This window comes from Phoca vitulina, unplaced genomic scaffold (genome assembly GCF_004348235.1).
Source record: "Phoca vitulina isolate PV1807 unplaced genomic scaffold, GSC_HSeal_1.0 scaffold4, whole genome shotgun sequence".
NCBI lineage: Eukaryota > Metazoa > Chordata > Mammalia > Carnivora > Phocidae > Phoca > Phoca vitulina.
This window is the reverse complement of record NW_022589707.1, coordinates 52,224,424-52,239,038: the sequence shown is the minus strand read 5'-3', so window position 1 is coordinate 52,239,038 and position 14,615 is coordinate 52,224,424. Positions and strand designations below refer to the sequence as shown.

The window sequence follows — 14,615 nt, the reverse complement described above, 5'->3', positions numbered from 1 at the left end:
TACCCTAGAAATAAGGAAACTAAGGACAGGGCAGGAGAGCAGGCAGCAATCTGTGTTTTAAGGAGACCCCCAGGTAATTCTGATACAAGCTAAAATTTGAGAATGATTTACTAGATCAATATAGGAGTGTAATAAGCACACAGTTCTGATAGATAGGAGATAAATATAATGAATAACACATATAAGATGATTAAAACCTTCCAGAGAAGACTATGAAAACACAGCAGTATATACGAATCTATATTAGATTATTAATGTTTATTTCCCACTCCTAATGCTTCCATCTTTGAGAATAACATGCATGGCCCATTACTATGCCTTTAAAGATAAAGATCTTCCCATACTTATACCACTACTTAATTTCTTTCTATGTCTTTAGACATCAATGGAACAATTTAGAATTGAATTTGAAATCCGGGGGGGGAAATATATATATAAATTATTATATTATATTAATGTATTTCTAAATTAATATTATTAACTAATATTAAGTAATTAATATTATTACATTAATATATATATTTACTTATACTATAATATGCTATACATATTTTACATATATAAAATGCAATGCCAAACTGGTTCTTTCTCATATGATCAAATTTAATTACTTTCATGAATCATTTATATCTGAGATTTCCTGACTATATTTTATTGTGAACCATCTCACCAAGATTGGATGGCTACTACAAACTAGCTATAATCATACTCTTAATATTATATCATTCATATAAGATTAGCTGGAGACGAGTAAGAATCTCTTACCTTGTTGGGCATGAGTTAGTAATTACATGCACTGGAATATGTCATACTCATTACATAAGAAATGCCATTCAATGTACGTGAAATACCTTTCTCTTCCCCTTACTCTCATCTCCCACACCTTGTCTTTCATTCCATGGCCCAGTCAATGAAGTGAAGACAAAAGGGCATTATTCTTAAACTGGGATTCCAGACAATTAGGTTTTAATTATGGCTCTTGTCATGAAACTAGCTGGTTAATCTTGGGAAAGTCATTTTACTTTTCCTACAATGACTTTCTTCATTTAAAAACTTTATAATCTTACCTGTTTGGGAATCTCCAGACCTTCTTAAAGTTTTTATTCTTAGTGAATCTTTAAAGCCATTGTTTAGATTTATATTTTTTGATTCTTTTTTTCAAAGAAAGATTTTTAAATGATCTTTAAAAGATACAAATTAAAAATAAATGACTCATCTGTACAATGCACTTAATATTTCTTCTCCTTTAAAATACACCACAGGTCACATATTCATTGTATTAAGTTTTTATACAGAGACCTTTTAGAAAGCAGTAATTCAAGTAAATGATAAGAAATACAATGCACCTAAGGTTTAATTAAGCAGCTTTACTTTGTAAGAGGAGATATTTGGCCTGTTCTTTCTTTGTTTCTTTGCAAGGACATTTTATATGGATGATACATGCAATATTTATTTTAGAAAACAAAGGATTATTTATCCTAAAAGTAGTATAGATTAAACACTTTTCTAAGTTTTCTTGCATAAAATGACATCAGTTAAATAGTCATCTCTGCCAATAACTTTAGGATTAACCTGACCAGTCAATAGAGAGTGATAATTTCCCATGTGAACGGACAGTATGAATTCTGTCATACTGTTAGAGTAACCTTTTATAAACTGGATGAAGTCATGTACTGAAGAGAACCTCAAGGCATTAAAGATTTCTTTCTCAACACTGAATATTCCTAATTACTTCCTATTGGCTTTTGTAAAATACAGACTAGTGTTTAAGAGTCATATAAGCTTTCATTGTTTTTTGGGGTTTTTTTTTTCATCCTAAAGGGAAAAGACCTATCAGTGTTAAATTAGAGAGTGGTTTCACTCTTAAATTAGAATTAGTCTGGGGTCATAATGAGATCTAACTTTTTTTGTTTTTCAACTGTTCATTATTTTAATAATGCATTTCAAGAGCAGATCTGTGCATTTATGGAGAGTTATTACATTATTGAAAAGGCTGACATCATATGTGTGTCTACGAATGATCTAGTAATTACCTCAATAAATCCAATATACAGTGACTGATAATCCTCATGAAATATATAATATCAGTAAGACCAAGTCTTGAGAGTCTTTTAAATAAGAAATCATTGAAGCAAAAAGGCTACTTTGCAAACAAGATCACATTCCAACTGAATTTATAGCCAGTAGCTATCCTTAGGGAGAAAAAAAGCTGGTTTTATCCCTGTAGATAGATTAGAAAACATGTACGTTTTCAAGTATTGGTTGGGAATGTAAATATTAATGACATTTTTGGGTCTTATAACAATTCCACAGAGTTGTCATCTTTAGCTTTCCCACTCTGCTTTCCTGGTCTTTGAGATTTTCGGTTCTACAAATTTATCTGGCAAAATTTTTTCTCTCACACTGTGGTATCTAGGATAATTAAATATGAGGGAAATGTAGGCTGGATATCTGCTTTTGTCCCTGATATAGGAAAATGGGAATGGCTTTAAATTGCTTTATTTTCCCCATCATTTGTAGGCTCTAAATATTAACTTTCCTTGAAAAAGAAAATAAATCTTAGGTTAAAGACTTTTACAAGGTACAGTAATATATCAGAATATAGACAGAATAAGAAAATATGGCATGAAAAGTAGCTATTAGAAATACTGGAAGGAAATTATAAAACAATATGAATGTTTTAAGGTTAGAATTGGAGATTTGGTTTTCACTAAAATGTAAATTCTATAAATCCCAAAGAAATATAATATTGAAGGATAACCAAGAACTGTGCTCTTATAAACAATCAAAATCAGAATGACAACGATAACAAAAAACAAATCACATTTTAATCAGCAAACAAATCTCTCTAGCTGACTAGATAATCCATCCAAGGGAATGTTTCTTTTGCAAAGGGTCATTTGTTTTAATTTCCATACAATGGAACCATCACTTGGTGAAACTGCAAAAGAACTCACAGCTAAGATGCTCAAACATTTAAAACATAACATCTCTCAGCTAACATTAAACAGAAGGTTATTTAACAAATAATTAGGAAAGGATGGACACTCATTCAAGCCAAGGGTTCAAAAGCCATCAAGAGAAGAAGTTTTTATAAGGAAGGAATTCCAGGGACTTGTTGGCTTACTGGTAGTAGGTTAAAACAAGATAGGGGGAAGAAGTTCCTCATTTTTTATCCAAGCTGGCTTTTAAAATTACAGACCAGTTATATCCATCACAGAATCTTTCTGTAGTCAGGGGAATAATTCTCTGAAAGGAGTAACCCTCCTGCCCCCCCACCAGTGTTCATTTGGGGTTAAAATTTGTAGGTCACAGAATGAGCAGCAGACAACTTGGTCTTCCCTTCCATCAATCCTGTTTCCTGATCATACCTGACCAAGCAATCTCAGAATTACAATATATTTAACGTCTAGGAAAAGAACCAAAGTTTATATTACAGATGACCTATACTCTTTCAAGCACACAATAAAGAAATATTATTTTCATTAACAAATGGTTTTTGAATGAAAAAGGTAGTACACTATTTTGTGTTTTCCAGAATAGCATTTCACTATGAATTTCATTTTGTTTATGGTACATGTATTTCCAAGGACTTTTCATTAAGAAATCCCTCCTCCAAGTGTATATATGAAACCGATATAAGGAAAAAAAAAGTTTTACCCCTTCAGGATTATACTTTGCAAGCACACCGTTACCATGGAATTCTTCAAGAACATCCTTTAATTTCTTTGTAGAATCTATAAAGAAATAGAGAACACACAAACTGTTTATATGTGTCTACTGTGGTAAAATAACCCAATTTGGAAACAAAGACCTATTAAAATATAATCACCAAAGATATTAAATTTTAAAATGCACATGTAAAATGTTCTTTATCATTTTTGAAAGGCTATTTGGTTGAAAAAAGCAATCACACAAAAAAAGAAAGGAAAAGAAAAAAGTATGTTTTGTCCAAGTGTATTGCCTATGTATTAGGAAATACCATTAGGCAAGGCCATTACCTATGTATTATATGAATTAAGAACAAATATATAAATAGGTAGTATCTTCTCCCTTTGTTTTGATAACATAACATCTAAATGAATGAACTAACCTTTGTTTAAAAAGAAAACATAGGCATCCCTTGTTGAACTTTACAACTAATGCAGTGCATTTTTCATATTTTACTCCATTAACTAATAATAACCCTTTGGACAATTAATAACAGTAAAATGTATAGCTAAGCCTCAATGGTGAATCCAGTGAGAGGCAAGGTACAGATTTTAGTATTTTGCAGATATTTTTAGAATTTTCTAAATATACACAAAAAACTGAAGTTTATCTTAATTCAATTAAGAAACAAAGTTTAGGGGGAAAAAAAAGAAACAAGGTCTAGGAAGCATCTCTACTTGCTATATGGGATGCTGCCCAATTCATGAAGTGCTTAATAAAGCCCCTTAAGTCTCCAAATCCAAAAAAAAAAAAAAAAGTTTAGCTATGTTACCAAAAGATTTTTAAATTGCTCTTTCAATTTTGAAATATTTTTAGGACATTTATCGTATCAAGACTGTGACAAAAGAATCCTTAGTTAATATGGGAAATAATGTCATGAAAGAACATAATTATTATTAGAAAAATATATGTAAATAGAATACAAATATATGCATTCAACCTACTAAAACAATACTCTCATAGTTATCGAAATATAATTTGATTAAGCAATCTCAGACTTACAACATATTTAAGTTAGAGAAAAATAACAAATAAATATTGATAAGTCATTTAAATATTCAATCAAGTTTGAATAACAGTGATAAAACAAGACTGAAACTGGGAAATAAGCAGAAGATTCTTAGTTTTCCATTAGGCAACAGGGCATGGATATTATTTCCTAGCATATGAATATAATCTTCCCTGCCTTTCCGCAAGATTCATGATATTTGTGCCACCATAAAATATTTCCCAGCTCCAAAAATACTAATTTACAAATCAGTTAGGAAAATAACTCGTAGATGCCCCTCCAACGCATCATGCCTATATTTTATAAATTATACTTTCATTTGGAGTGTACAATTTTGTTTATGTAGCAAATTCTGCAGAGGTTTCTTCAGGTGTGACTGTTTTTATTGCATTAAAATTCACATAACATAGATTCATTAATTTAACCATTTTAAAGTATACGATTCAGTGGGTTTTTTTAGTATATGCACATTGCTGTCCAAATATCACCACTATATAATTCCAGAGTATTTCCATCACCCCAAAAAGAACTCCCATATTCTGGGCATTCCATACAACTAGAATCATATAATTTGTTGTCTTTGTTTGGCTTCTTTCACTTCAAGGCCCATAGGTGTTATAGCATGTATTAGTACTTCATTCCCTTTTGTAGTGAAAAAAATATTTCATTTTATGGATATACCACATTTTGTTTATCCACTCATCAGCTCATGTACATTTGAGTTATTTCCATGTTTTGGTTATTATGAATAATGCTGCTATGAACATTCAAGTATACATAATTTTGTGCAAATACATGTTTTGATGCTCGTGGGTAAACACTTAAGTGGAGAATGGCTAGATCATATGAAAACCTACATTTAACATTTTGAGGAACTGTCAAACAGATTTTCACAGGGCTATATACTATTTCACATTCCTTGCAGCAATGCATGTGAATTCTAATTTCTCTACATCTTTGCCACCCTTGTTATTTTCTAGTTTTTCTTTTATTATGGCCATCTTAATGGACATGAAATGCTTTCTATTTGTATTTCATTAGGTATTTGTTAATGACTAATGATACTGAACATCTTTCAAATGCTATTGGCCATTTGTGTATCTTCTTTGAAGAGATGTCTATTCAAGCCCTTGGCTAGTTTTTCATTTGGTCGTTTATCTTCTTGCTGTTGAGATTGTTTGGGGTGTGTGGCATGCTACAGCATGTCTGAAGCCTGTACTGTGTCCTATACATTTCTTTTTCAGTACATATTTTGCTAGTACTTTCCGTACTATGATCAGAGTTAATCTGTTATGCCTTGTCTCCTGCTGGATTGTAGGCTGCTCTGGGGAAGAAAACGTACATTTTCACTTTTGCATAGCACTCAAATTTATTACAAAGATGGAATAATAAAATCATAATAAATATTGTGATTCAAATGATCAGAGCTATTCCTAAATTACAATAAATTAGAGTAATTGCTTTGACATTTACGTTGGCAGAAACGTAAACTACTTTAGAGTCCAGGTTCTATAGTAAAGAGAGATATGAAGCTGACTTTTTATTCCTGAATCCTTCTTTGTCGATGATTAAGGCATTATTCTAACTTAGCAGAACACCTTTTACTTCTTCACGTTTATAGCTGCAGACCCTTCTGTAGATACTTATATAGACATACACAGATCTAGATGCACAAACTCTAGAATAACATACCCCAAAGACTATGTTGATTTTAACCATATCTGAGCCCCATGATAAAATGGAAGGGGAAGAAGAAAATTCTCTTTCTTATACCTAGGCCTTCCACAGAATGTTAGAGACACTGCCTAAAGATGGGCTTTTCATTTCAGGATTCCATAGGAGTAAAAAAACACATTCAGTAATCACTTATAAATGTTCCAGAGAAGGCAACAGTCCTTAAAATTATTCATGTCATTTTTTAGTGCTTTCTTGGCCACAGTTTATATTAGCATATTCTTAGTTGGGACGCCACAAGGAATAAATTAATAAATTAAGACCAAAATCTCTGTGTCTCAATGATGATCTTGGTCTGGGACAATTTAAGAAGCATCAATTCATATTTAGATGGATCACTATTAACCCAATTTACTCCTTTTTCAATTCTCAAGTCCCATTTTTAATATCCTGATATCTAAAGTTTATTCATGATCCAATCCCCACTTCATAATCTAGTTTAGAAATTGGAACATTATCTTATTCTTCTATTCCTGTCCCAACAACCTCTCTTGGGCCCAAACTCTCAAAGGCTGAGGACTTGACTTACCCAACCAATCTTCTATAAGTTACGATTTTGGTATGAGACACCAAAGGATTCCAATACCTGCCTGGGTCCCCTAACCTTTAACCAGAATTCCCTTATGTGAACAATCTACATACCTGCACGGATTCCCAAATTGCACTAGATGGTGAAGTTCCTGCTGTTGTATTCTCCCTACCCTCAAAGGAGAATAGTCATTTACTTATTTTATAATTCAGCTGCTTTTCTGGATTTGTTTCTATTACCTATTACCAAAACATTCCTATCTGTTTGATCTTGTCAACTCTGGATCATGTCTGTCCAAGCAGCACTGGGGTAGTGAAGAGGAGAAAGGATGCATGACTGAATCTAACCTACCCTCTAGTAAAAGAGAGATACCAAGGAGTGACACCTGGATGAACAGATAGTAGCTGAGTGAAAGATAGAATCTCAATCATATTTCAGCGAATATTGGAGCTTCGAGTACGAGAGCTCAGTGACAGATCCTGGGCTGAGCAATGCTGAGAAAGCCAGGCAGGCAGCTGTGAACTGGGAGGTCAATTCACAGGTAATACATATCTGTAATGAAACAAAGGTCTGGCATCAAAGAAGAATGGCAACTGAAGTGCTGGGCAGCCAGGTTCAAACAGCTGGTTTAATCCTCAGATAAGGGATCAGGACAGATGCTTAGTACAAAATATTGGGTCTTCTAGAAAGCAAAGGAGTGTCATGACATGAAATAACTGATTCCAGGGGCTCGGAGGCTTCAAGGCTTGGCTAATAGGTCGGGAGACTTGGAGAAGAACACCAGATACCAATCACTGCCCATGGCTAGCGTATCCGTCTTACCAGAAAGTAATTTAATATTAATAGCCACAGAGATACGGGATTATTTAAGGTTCTCAGCTCTATCACCAACAGAATCACCTAAGAACTAAGGGGTACTGAACCTAACAAAGAGGAATCATTTTGTTTAGCAAATACCTTTTTTATATGCAAGGACAGAAGAAATGCATATAGGGACTGATAGAGTAGATTTCTTCTTTATGGCTTGTCTTTCTAACACCTGCTCAAGGGTATGAGTCATTCTAGAGGCCCCCTGAAGTGCTCACTTTCTATGAATCCTCTCATGTTTGGCTGAGTCACATACTGTATAACATCATGAAAGTTAAACTAGCGACATTTTAGGAATGTACGGTTAGGAATGTTTTGAATTTTTACATGATTATTAAGGAAAATTCCTTTTACTGATTCTGAAATACAAGTAAATCCATAAGAACATTCAGCAACATTTAGAAAACAGAAGAATCAAGCTCATGGGTCCTAAAAATATGTTGCAAAAAAAAAAAAGGAAACACTTTTGGCTTACTTCACATCTCCCTAGGAGTCTGCTACATCTTGAATGAACTTCCTTTGTGATTTCACAGACTTTTGTCTCTTTATTCTAAAAAACTCAGCACACACTTGTCATATTAATTACAAAGGTCTCATGGAGTAATGGAAAGATTTAAAGCCAGAGAGTCTTAGATTTGAGTCCTGGCTCCAGAATTTTTGGCTGAATATCCCTGGGTGTATTTTTTAATGTCTCTGTGGTTCAGTTTTCCAATATGTAAAATAGGAATAATGAAACGGACCTTGCAGTACTGTGTCTAGCAATGTATCTGGTGCCCAATAAGTTCCTGTTCCTTCGTTCCACCCTAAACATGACTTCAAACATATCATCCCCCTTCAACTGTTTCCTGTTGTCTTTAAATTGAAGCACAAACTCCTCCTTTCGGCATGATAGGTGTGTCAAAATTGGATCCAAAACCTACCTACCAATAATTATTTTCGATGACTCCCTTATTTACAGTTCTATATCCATCGTCACGTAATCCATGATTTTAGAGCCCCTCCTTTGCTTGTGATGCTCTCTTTGTCCAGAATTCTCCTCCATGTCAAATGAAGTTCAAACATAATGCATGCCATAGTTTACCTGCCACCTTGTTCACGAAACCTCTCAGGACTTCCTTCTAACTTTCCATGGAACTCCCTACAATACCGCTCTTAGAATCTACACCTGTTTTATGCATTGAGTACTATTAACACTCTTAATTGAAGTTTACACAGCTAGATTCTTTTAGCGGTTGCAAAGTGTAGTATCTTTATTTTTTTTAAGTGTTGTACCTTATTATTTCATTTAAACTCACAATTACCATATGGATTTTTTCAAACTCCTCCATTAAACACATGAAGAAATCAACATTAAAACAATCATTACTTATTCAAAACCACACAAGTAGTGATCCAAGCTTTTGTATATGACCCAAATCTGTTTTCTTTACTTTGTAAAAAACAAAAACAAATGGAAGTTTCCATTAGAGCCACGGCATCTATTTTGGAGTCCATGATTTCTGTTAATTTAGCTCAGGGAATTGTATTACCTATTTTTCTAGTACATGGAAACATTCTATTTCTTTTTTTACCAACTTAAATTAAGAGATGAAAAGTATCTTGTATATATATATATATATACATATATATATGAAATATAAGAAAAAGTAAAACAAAAAGGTCATGTGGATATTTTAAAGTGTTTTATAGCATTTTACTTCATTTATTTTTTAAAGATTTTTTATTTATTCATTTGAGAGAGAGAGAATGAGAGAGAGAGAGAGCATGAGATGGGGGAGGGTCAGAGGGAGAAGCAGACTCCCTGCTGAGCAGGGAGCCGAATGAGAGACTCGATCCTGGGACTCCAGGATCATGACCTGAGCCAAAGGCAGTTGCTTAACCAACTGAGCCACCCAGGCGTCCTCACAGCATTTTGTTTTGTTTAGAGTTGTGTTTCTTTTGATAATGGAATTAGAATATATATACAATTCTTTTTGAAAACTTTAAAATACATGTAACTTTTACATGATATATGTATTTCATAGTTATTATTTAAAAAGTCATCTTAAAGAATAAATATTAAAATTGCTTGTGCTGCATTATATAGGGAAAGTACATAGAAAAGACAAAACTATTTGAAATAAAATCCTAAAAATGGGGGCGTCTGGGTGGCTCAGTTGTTAAGCATCTGCCTTCGGCTCAGGTCATGATCCCGGAGTCCTGGGATCGAGCCCCGCATCGGGCTCCCTACTCAGCAGGAAGCCTGCTTCTCACTCTCCCACTCCCCCTGCTTGTGTTCCCTCTCTCACTGTGTCTCTGTCAAATAAATAAAATCTTAAAAAAAAAAAAATCCTAAAAATGTTCTGCAAATAACACATTCTCATTATGCCTCACAAGAAAATCTTTTTTCGTTTGTTCCGAAGTAAATATTCTTTAGATCAAGACCAATAATTTTAACATCCGAACAATAGTCTTAGCTCCTGTGAAAAGACGATCATAGTCCACCGTTAACACCAAGACTATCCAACTTATAAGGTGTATTTGTCATTTTTATAAATAACAAATAACCTCCTGTAGATTAATCATCTCGTCCTTTATTTGCCAAAATAGACAGCACCATGGGTCCCTGTTTCAGTGGGGACGGTGGGTTTCCAGGAAAAATGCAGGTCTGCCAATGTGAGAGAGGCCGCCAATGCCTGTAATCTCAATGTGGAACTATGGAAGGGTCATCTTTTGGTCCTCCCAACGCAGCGCTTCAAAACTTTTCTTCAAAATCTAAGCTTCCCGAAATAAGTCAATCAGAGAAAGATAATTATCATATGATCTCACTGATATGAGGAATTTGAGAAACAAGGCAGAAGATCATAGGGGAAGGGAGGGAAAAAATGAAACAAGACGAAACCAGAGAGGGAGACAAACTATAAGAGACTCTTAATCTCAGGAAACAAACTGAGGGTTGCTGGAGTGGAGGGGGGTGGGAGGGATGGGGTGGCTGGGTGATGGAGACTGGGGAGGGTATGTGCTATGGTGAGCACTGTGAATTGTGTAAGACTGTTGAATCACAGACCTGTACCTCTGAAACAAATAATACAGTATATGTTAATAAAAAAAATATGTACAGTTAAAAAAATCTAAGCTTCCCAATACAGATTTTTCCCCTTATCACAGAGGATATTTGTGGCCTAGAAATCTCTTTCTGCACTCAACCAAAAGCATCTTCGCAGTGGCTGCTTTAACCCTGTAGTAAATAAGGTTTGTAGCTTCAACTGCTTAAAGAGAAAACTTTCTAGTTTAAATACTGAGCTAGCATTAATGTGCACATAACATAATAATATTCAGTACAAAGTTAAATGTGACAAAGTTTCCCTTAGCTATTGAGTATTTCAAATTAGCAAAAGAGCTTTATCTTGGTCTAAGTGAAACAGTTTTGTGTCTAACCCAGTGGTACTCAAACTGGGGTCCAGTTAAGGATCATCCAGGTAGCTTTTAAGATATACTGATGCCATTTTCCTGATTGATGAAAAATAACTCAGTCATACTCATCTACCCCTTCTAGATTAATGTAGTGCATAAGGAAGCATTTTCCTGATTGATGAAAAATAACTCAGTCATACTCATCTACCCCTTCTAGATTAATGTAGTGCATAAGGAAGCATTTTCCTGATTGATGAAAAATAAGATATACTGATGCCTGGGCTCAAAACACACTGACGATGACTGAATCCACTAGAGAGGACCCCACCAGACATGGGGATTTTTTTTTTTTTTAAGATTTTACTTATTAACAGAGAGAGAGAGAGCACGAGTGGAGGGAGGGGCAGAGGGAGAGACAGAATCTCAAGCTGACTCCACCTGAGACAGAGCCCCACCTAGGTCTTGATCCCATGACCCTGAGATCAGGACCTGAGCCGAAATCAAGAGTCAGACACTTAACCAACTGAGCCACCCAGGAACCCCAAGACATGGGGATTTTTTAAAAGCTCCTCACATGATTCTTATATGCAGCTAAGGTTAAATTAACCACAACTCTTATCCTTAAAGAGAAGCTTTAAGAAATTGAGAATTAATTAGCAAAATTTTTGCTGCTATATTTTCCAAAATGGGTCCCTGTTTCAGTGAGAACATTGGGTTTCCAGGAAAAAATAAAAGCTCTTACAACACAGAAAGGCTGCCAAAGTCTTTAATCTGAATGAATATATATTTCATCTGGTTGTAAAGATTATATACCATCTTTAATAAGTATATATTTAGGCTGGCTTTTGCTCAGAGGGCTTCTATTGGGGGAAAAGAAAAAAGCCTTATTAAAGCATTTAATTTAAATAATGATTTAGCCTTATTTTGAGGTCAAAATAGCCAAAAATAGTATTTTAGAAATCGAGAAGATCCAGAAATTGATATTGCTATTAATGTAATCCCCCAGGTGGTATAAAAAATGTCCTATTTAAATTGTAGTCAGCAGCAGTAAATAAACACCTACAGTGCTATAAAATAAAATATTTGGAGAACTAGTCAGTCAAACACATTCATATCTACTTGTGTGAAATAGTCATATCTACTTGTATTTGTGTACAAAAAGATTGAAAAAATTATGGAACTATTGTTAAAAATAAGTTATACTGTAGGAGTTCATATGCTAACTGAAATCTATACACCTGGATTTTTAAAAACATCCCAAGAATATTCTAAAGACACAGCTACATTAGGAAGAGTTTTTTAAAAAAAAAACTATTAAGCTGTTCTGAGTGCAAGTTCCCTCTCTACATGTTTCTGCTAAGCTCTTGGGGTCATTGTTAACTTGAAGAGATGGTGGCCATAATATCTTAGGGAAAACTGTTATATACACTGCAGTTAACTGTTTCTATTTATCTGGAAAGACAACTATTTAATTTCAGAATTACTGTTGATGTGAGACTATGGAGAAAATTTCCTTTCTCCTTTTGATATTCATTATTTGCTGATAAACCTCTTAAATAACCAATCCTTAAAAACATTTTTCTGCATTTGCTATTATTTTTTTCCATTACTCAATCTACCTATACTCAACTTTTTGATATGTACACTAGTCCAATGCCTTGGATAACATATTTATAAGAGTGATTTCTTGGATAGACAACATATCTAGTAATTTGTCTTCCAGCTGGACGCTGTCCTAGACACTCATGAAATAATTAACATTTTATACAGATTTTCTTGTGTAGAAAATTAAGAAAATATACACTTGCACTGGAGCTACTCATCTACAAAATAACTAAAGATTGATACTGAAAACATAATTTCAATTAAGAATTATAATCAGTGCCTAAATTGACTGGTATGATTCAGTGGTGTGCTGGTATTGTATTTAACAACTGTTGAAGATTCAGAGTGCTGACTTGTGGTGTTTGCTGATTTACCTGTTGTAAACATCCTCCCACCTAGGCCATATCAAGCCTCCAACATGACCTCATGAATGTGGAGTTAGGAAGAAATGTTAACATTTGACTCACATGAGCAGTAATTAATGAATTAACATAGAATTTTATATAATTTAGGGAGAATGAACAAGTCTTTCGAAACAAATAGAGATCAAGAGCAGAAACAAAAGGCCAGTTGTGGGGGCACCTGCCTGGCTCAGTCGGCAGAGCACACAACTCATGATCTCAGGGTCAGGAGTTTGAGCCCCACGTTGGGTGTAAAGATAACTTAAAACAAAAGGCCCAGTTGTGACTGCTCAGTCATTCTTGCAAATAGTTGAGAGGCATGTATTGAGTTTAGAACAAGCATTGTTCCAAGTACTTGGAATATATCAATGCACAAGGCAGAAAATATTCTTGGTTCATGTAGTTTGTAGTCTAGTGCAAGACAGAAAATACACATGGTAAGTAAATGTAGTATATTAGAAGATTTCAACTGCTATGGAAAAAATAATAAATGATAAGGAAAATTATCAATTCACAGGACGTAGTTTGCAATTTTATTTTATTTTTTTTAAAGGTTTTATTTATTTATTTGACAGAGAGAGACACAGCGAGAGAGGGAACACAAGCGGGGGGGGGTGGGAGAGGGAGAAGCAGGCCTCCCGCTGAGCAGGGAACCCGATGTGGGGCTCGAACCCAGGACCCTGGGATCAGGACCTGAGCTGAAGGCAGACGCTTAACGACTAAGCCACCCAGGTGCCCCCATAGTTTGCAATTTTAAATAGCAAGAATAGACTTCGTGAAAAGATGACATTTGGGAAAAACTTTGAATCTGACTTAAGTTATAAAAGAAGCACTCTGTTCATGTATAACTGATGAAATCTGAATAAATTCTGGATTATAGCAATATCAATTTTCTGATTTTGATGGTATATTATAAACTGTAGTTATGCAATTTGTAACCATTGTAACTGGTATGTGCAGTCTCCTCATACATATTTTTTGTAAGCTCCTGTGAATCTATCATTATTTCAAAATCTTTTTTAAAAAGAGTGCTCTGGCTATTGTTTTGAAAACAGACTATAGAAGACTTAAAAGCTTAAAACAGGGAAGTAATTATGGAATTATTATATTAATTCAGACTAGAGAATTGATGACTTTGTATGAATGTGTTAGTGGTAGAGTAGGAAACATGGATTATTTTGAAAGTGGAGTCAAAAGGATATCCTGATGGATTGGATGTAAGTTTTGAAACTGAAAAAGAAAGGAAGGAAGGAAAGAAGGAAGGAAGGAAGGAAAGAAGGAATGAAGGAAGGAAGGAAGGAAGGAAAGAAGAAAGAAAGAGAAAGAAAGAAAGAAAGAAAGAAAGAAAGAAAGAAAGAAAGAAAGA

General features: G+C 34.3%; 1 protein-coding gene across 12 annotated transcripts in view; it reads right to left on the bottom strand.

The window, feature by feature from the left end:
- Window positions 1–14,615, bottom strand: part of DGKB (diacylglycerol kinase beta) — a 794,581-nt gene that overhangs the window by 581,272 nt on the left and 198,694 nt on the right. For all 12 annotated transcript variants that reach the window (XM_032402009.1, XM_032402007.1, XM_032402005.1 and 9 more), the window contains one exon: window positions 3,661–3,737. In XM_032402009.1, the coding sequence (XP_032257900.1) occupies window positions 3,661–3,737 (77 nt within the window). The remainder of the gene's footprint in view (window positions 1–3,660; window positions 3,738–14,615) is intronic.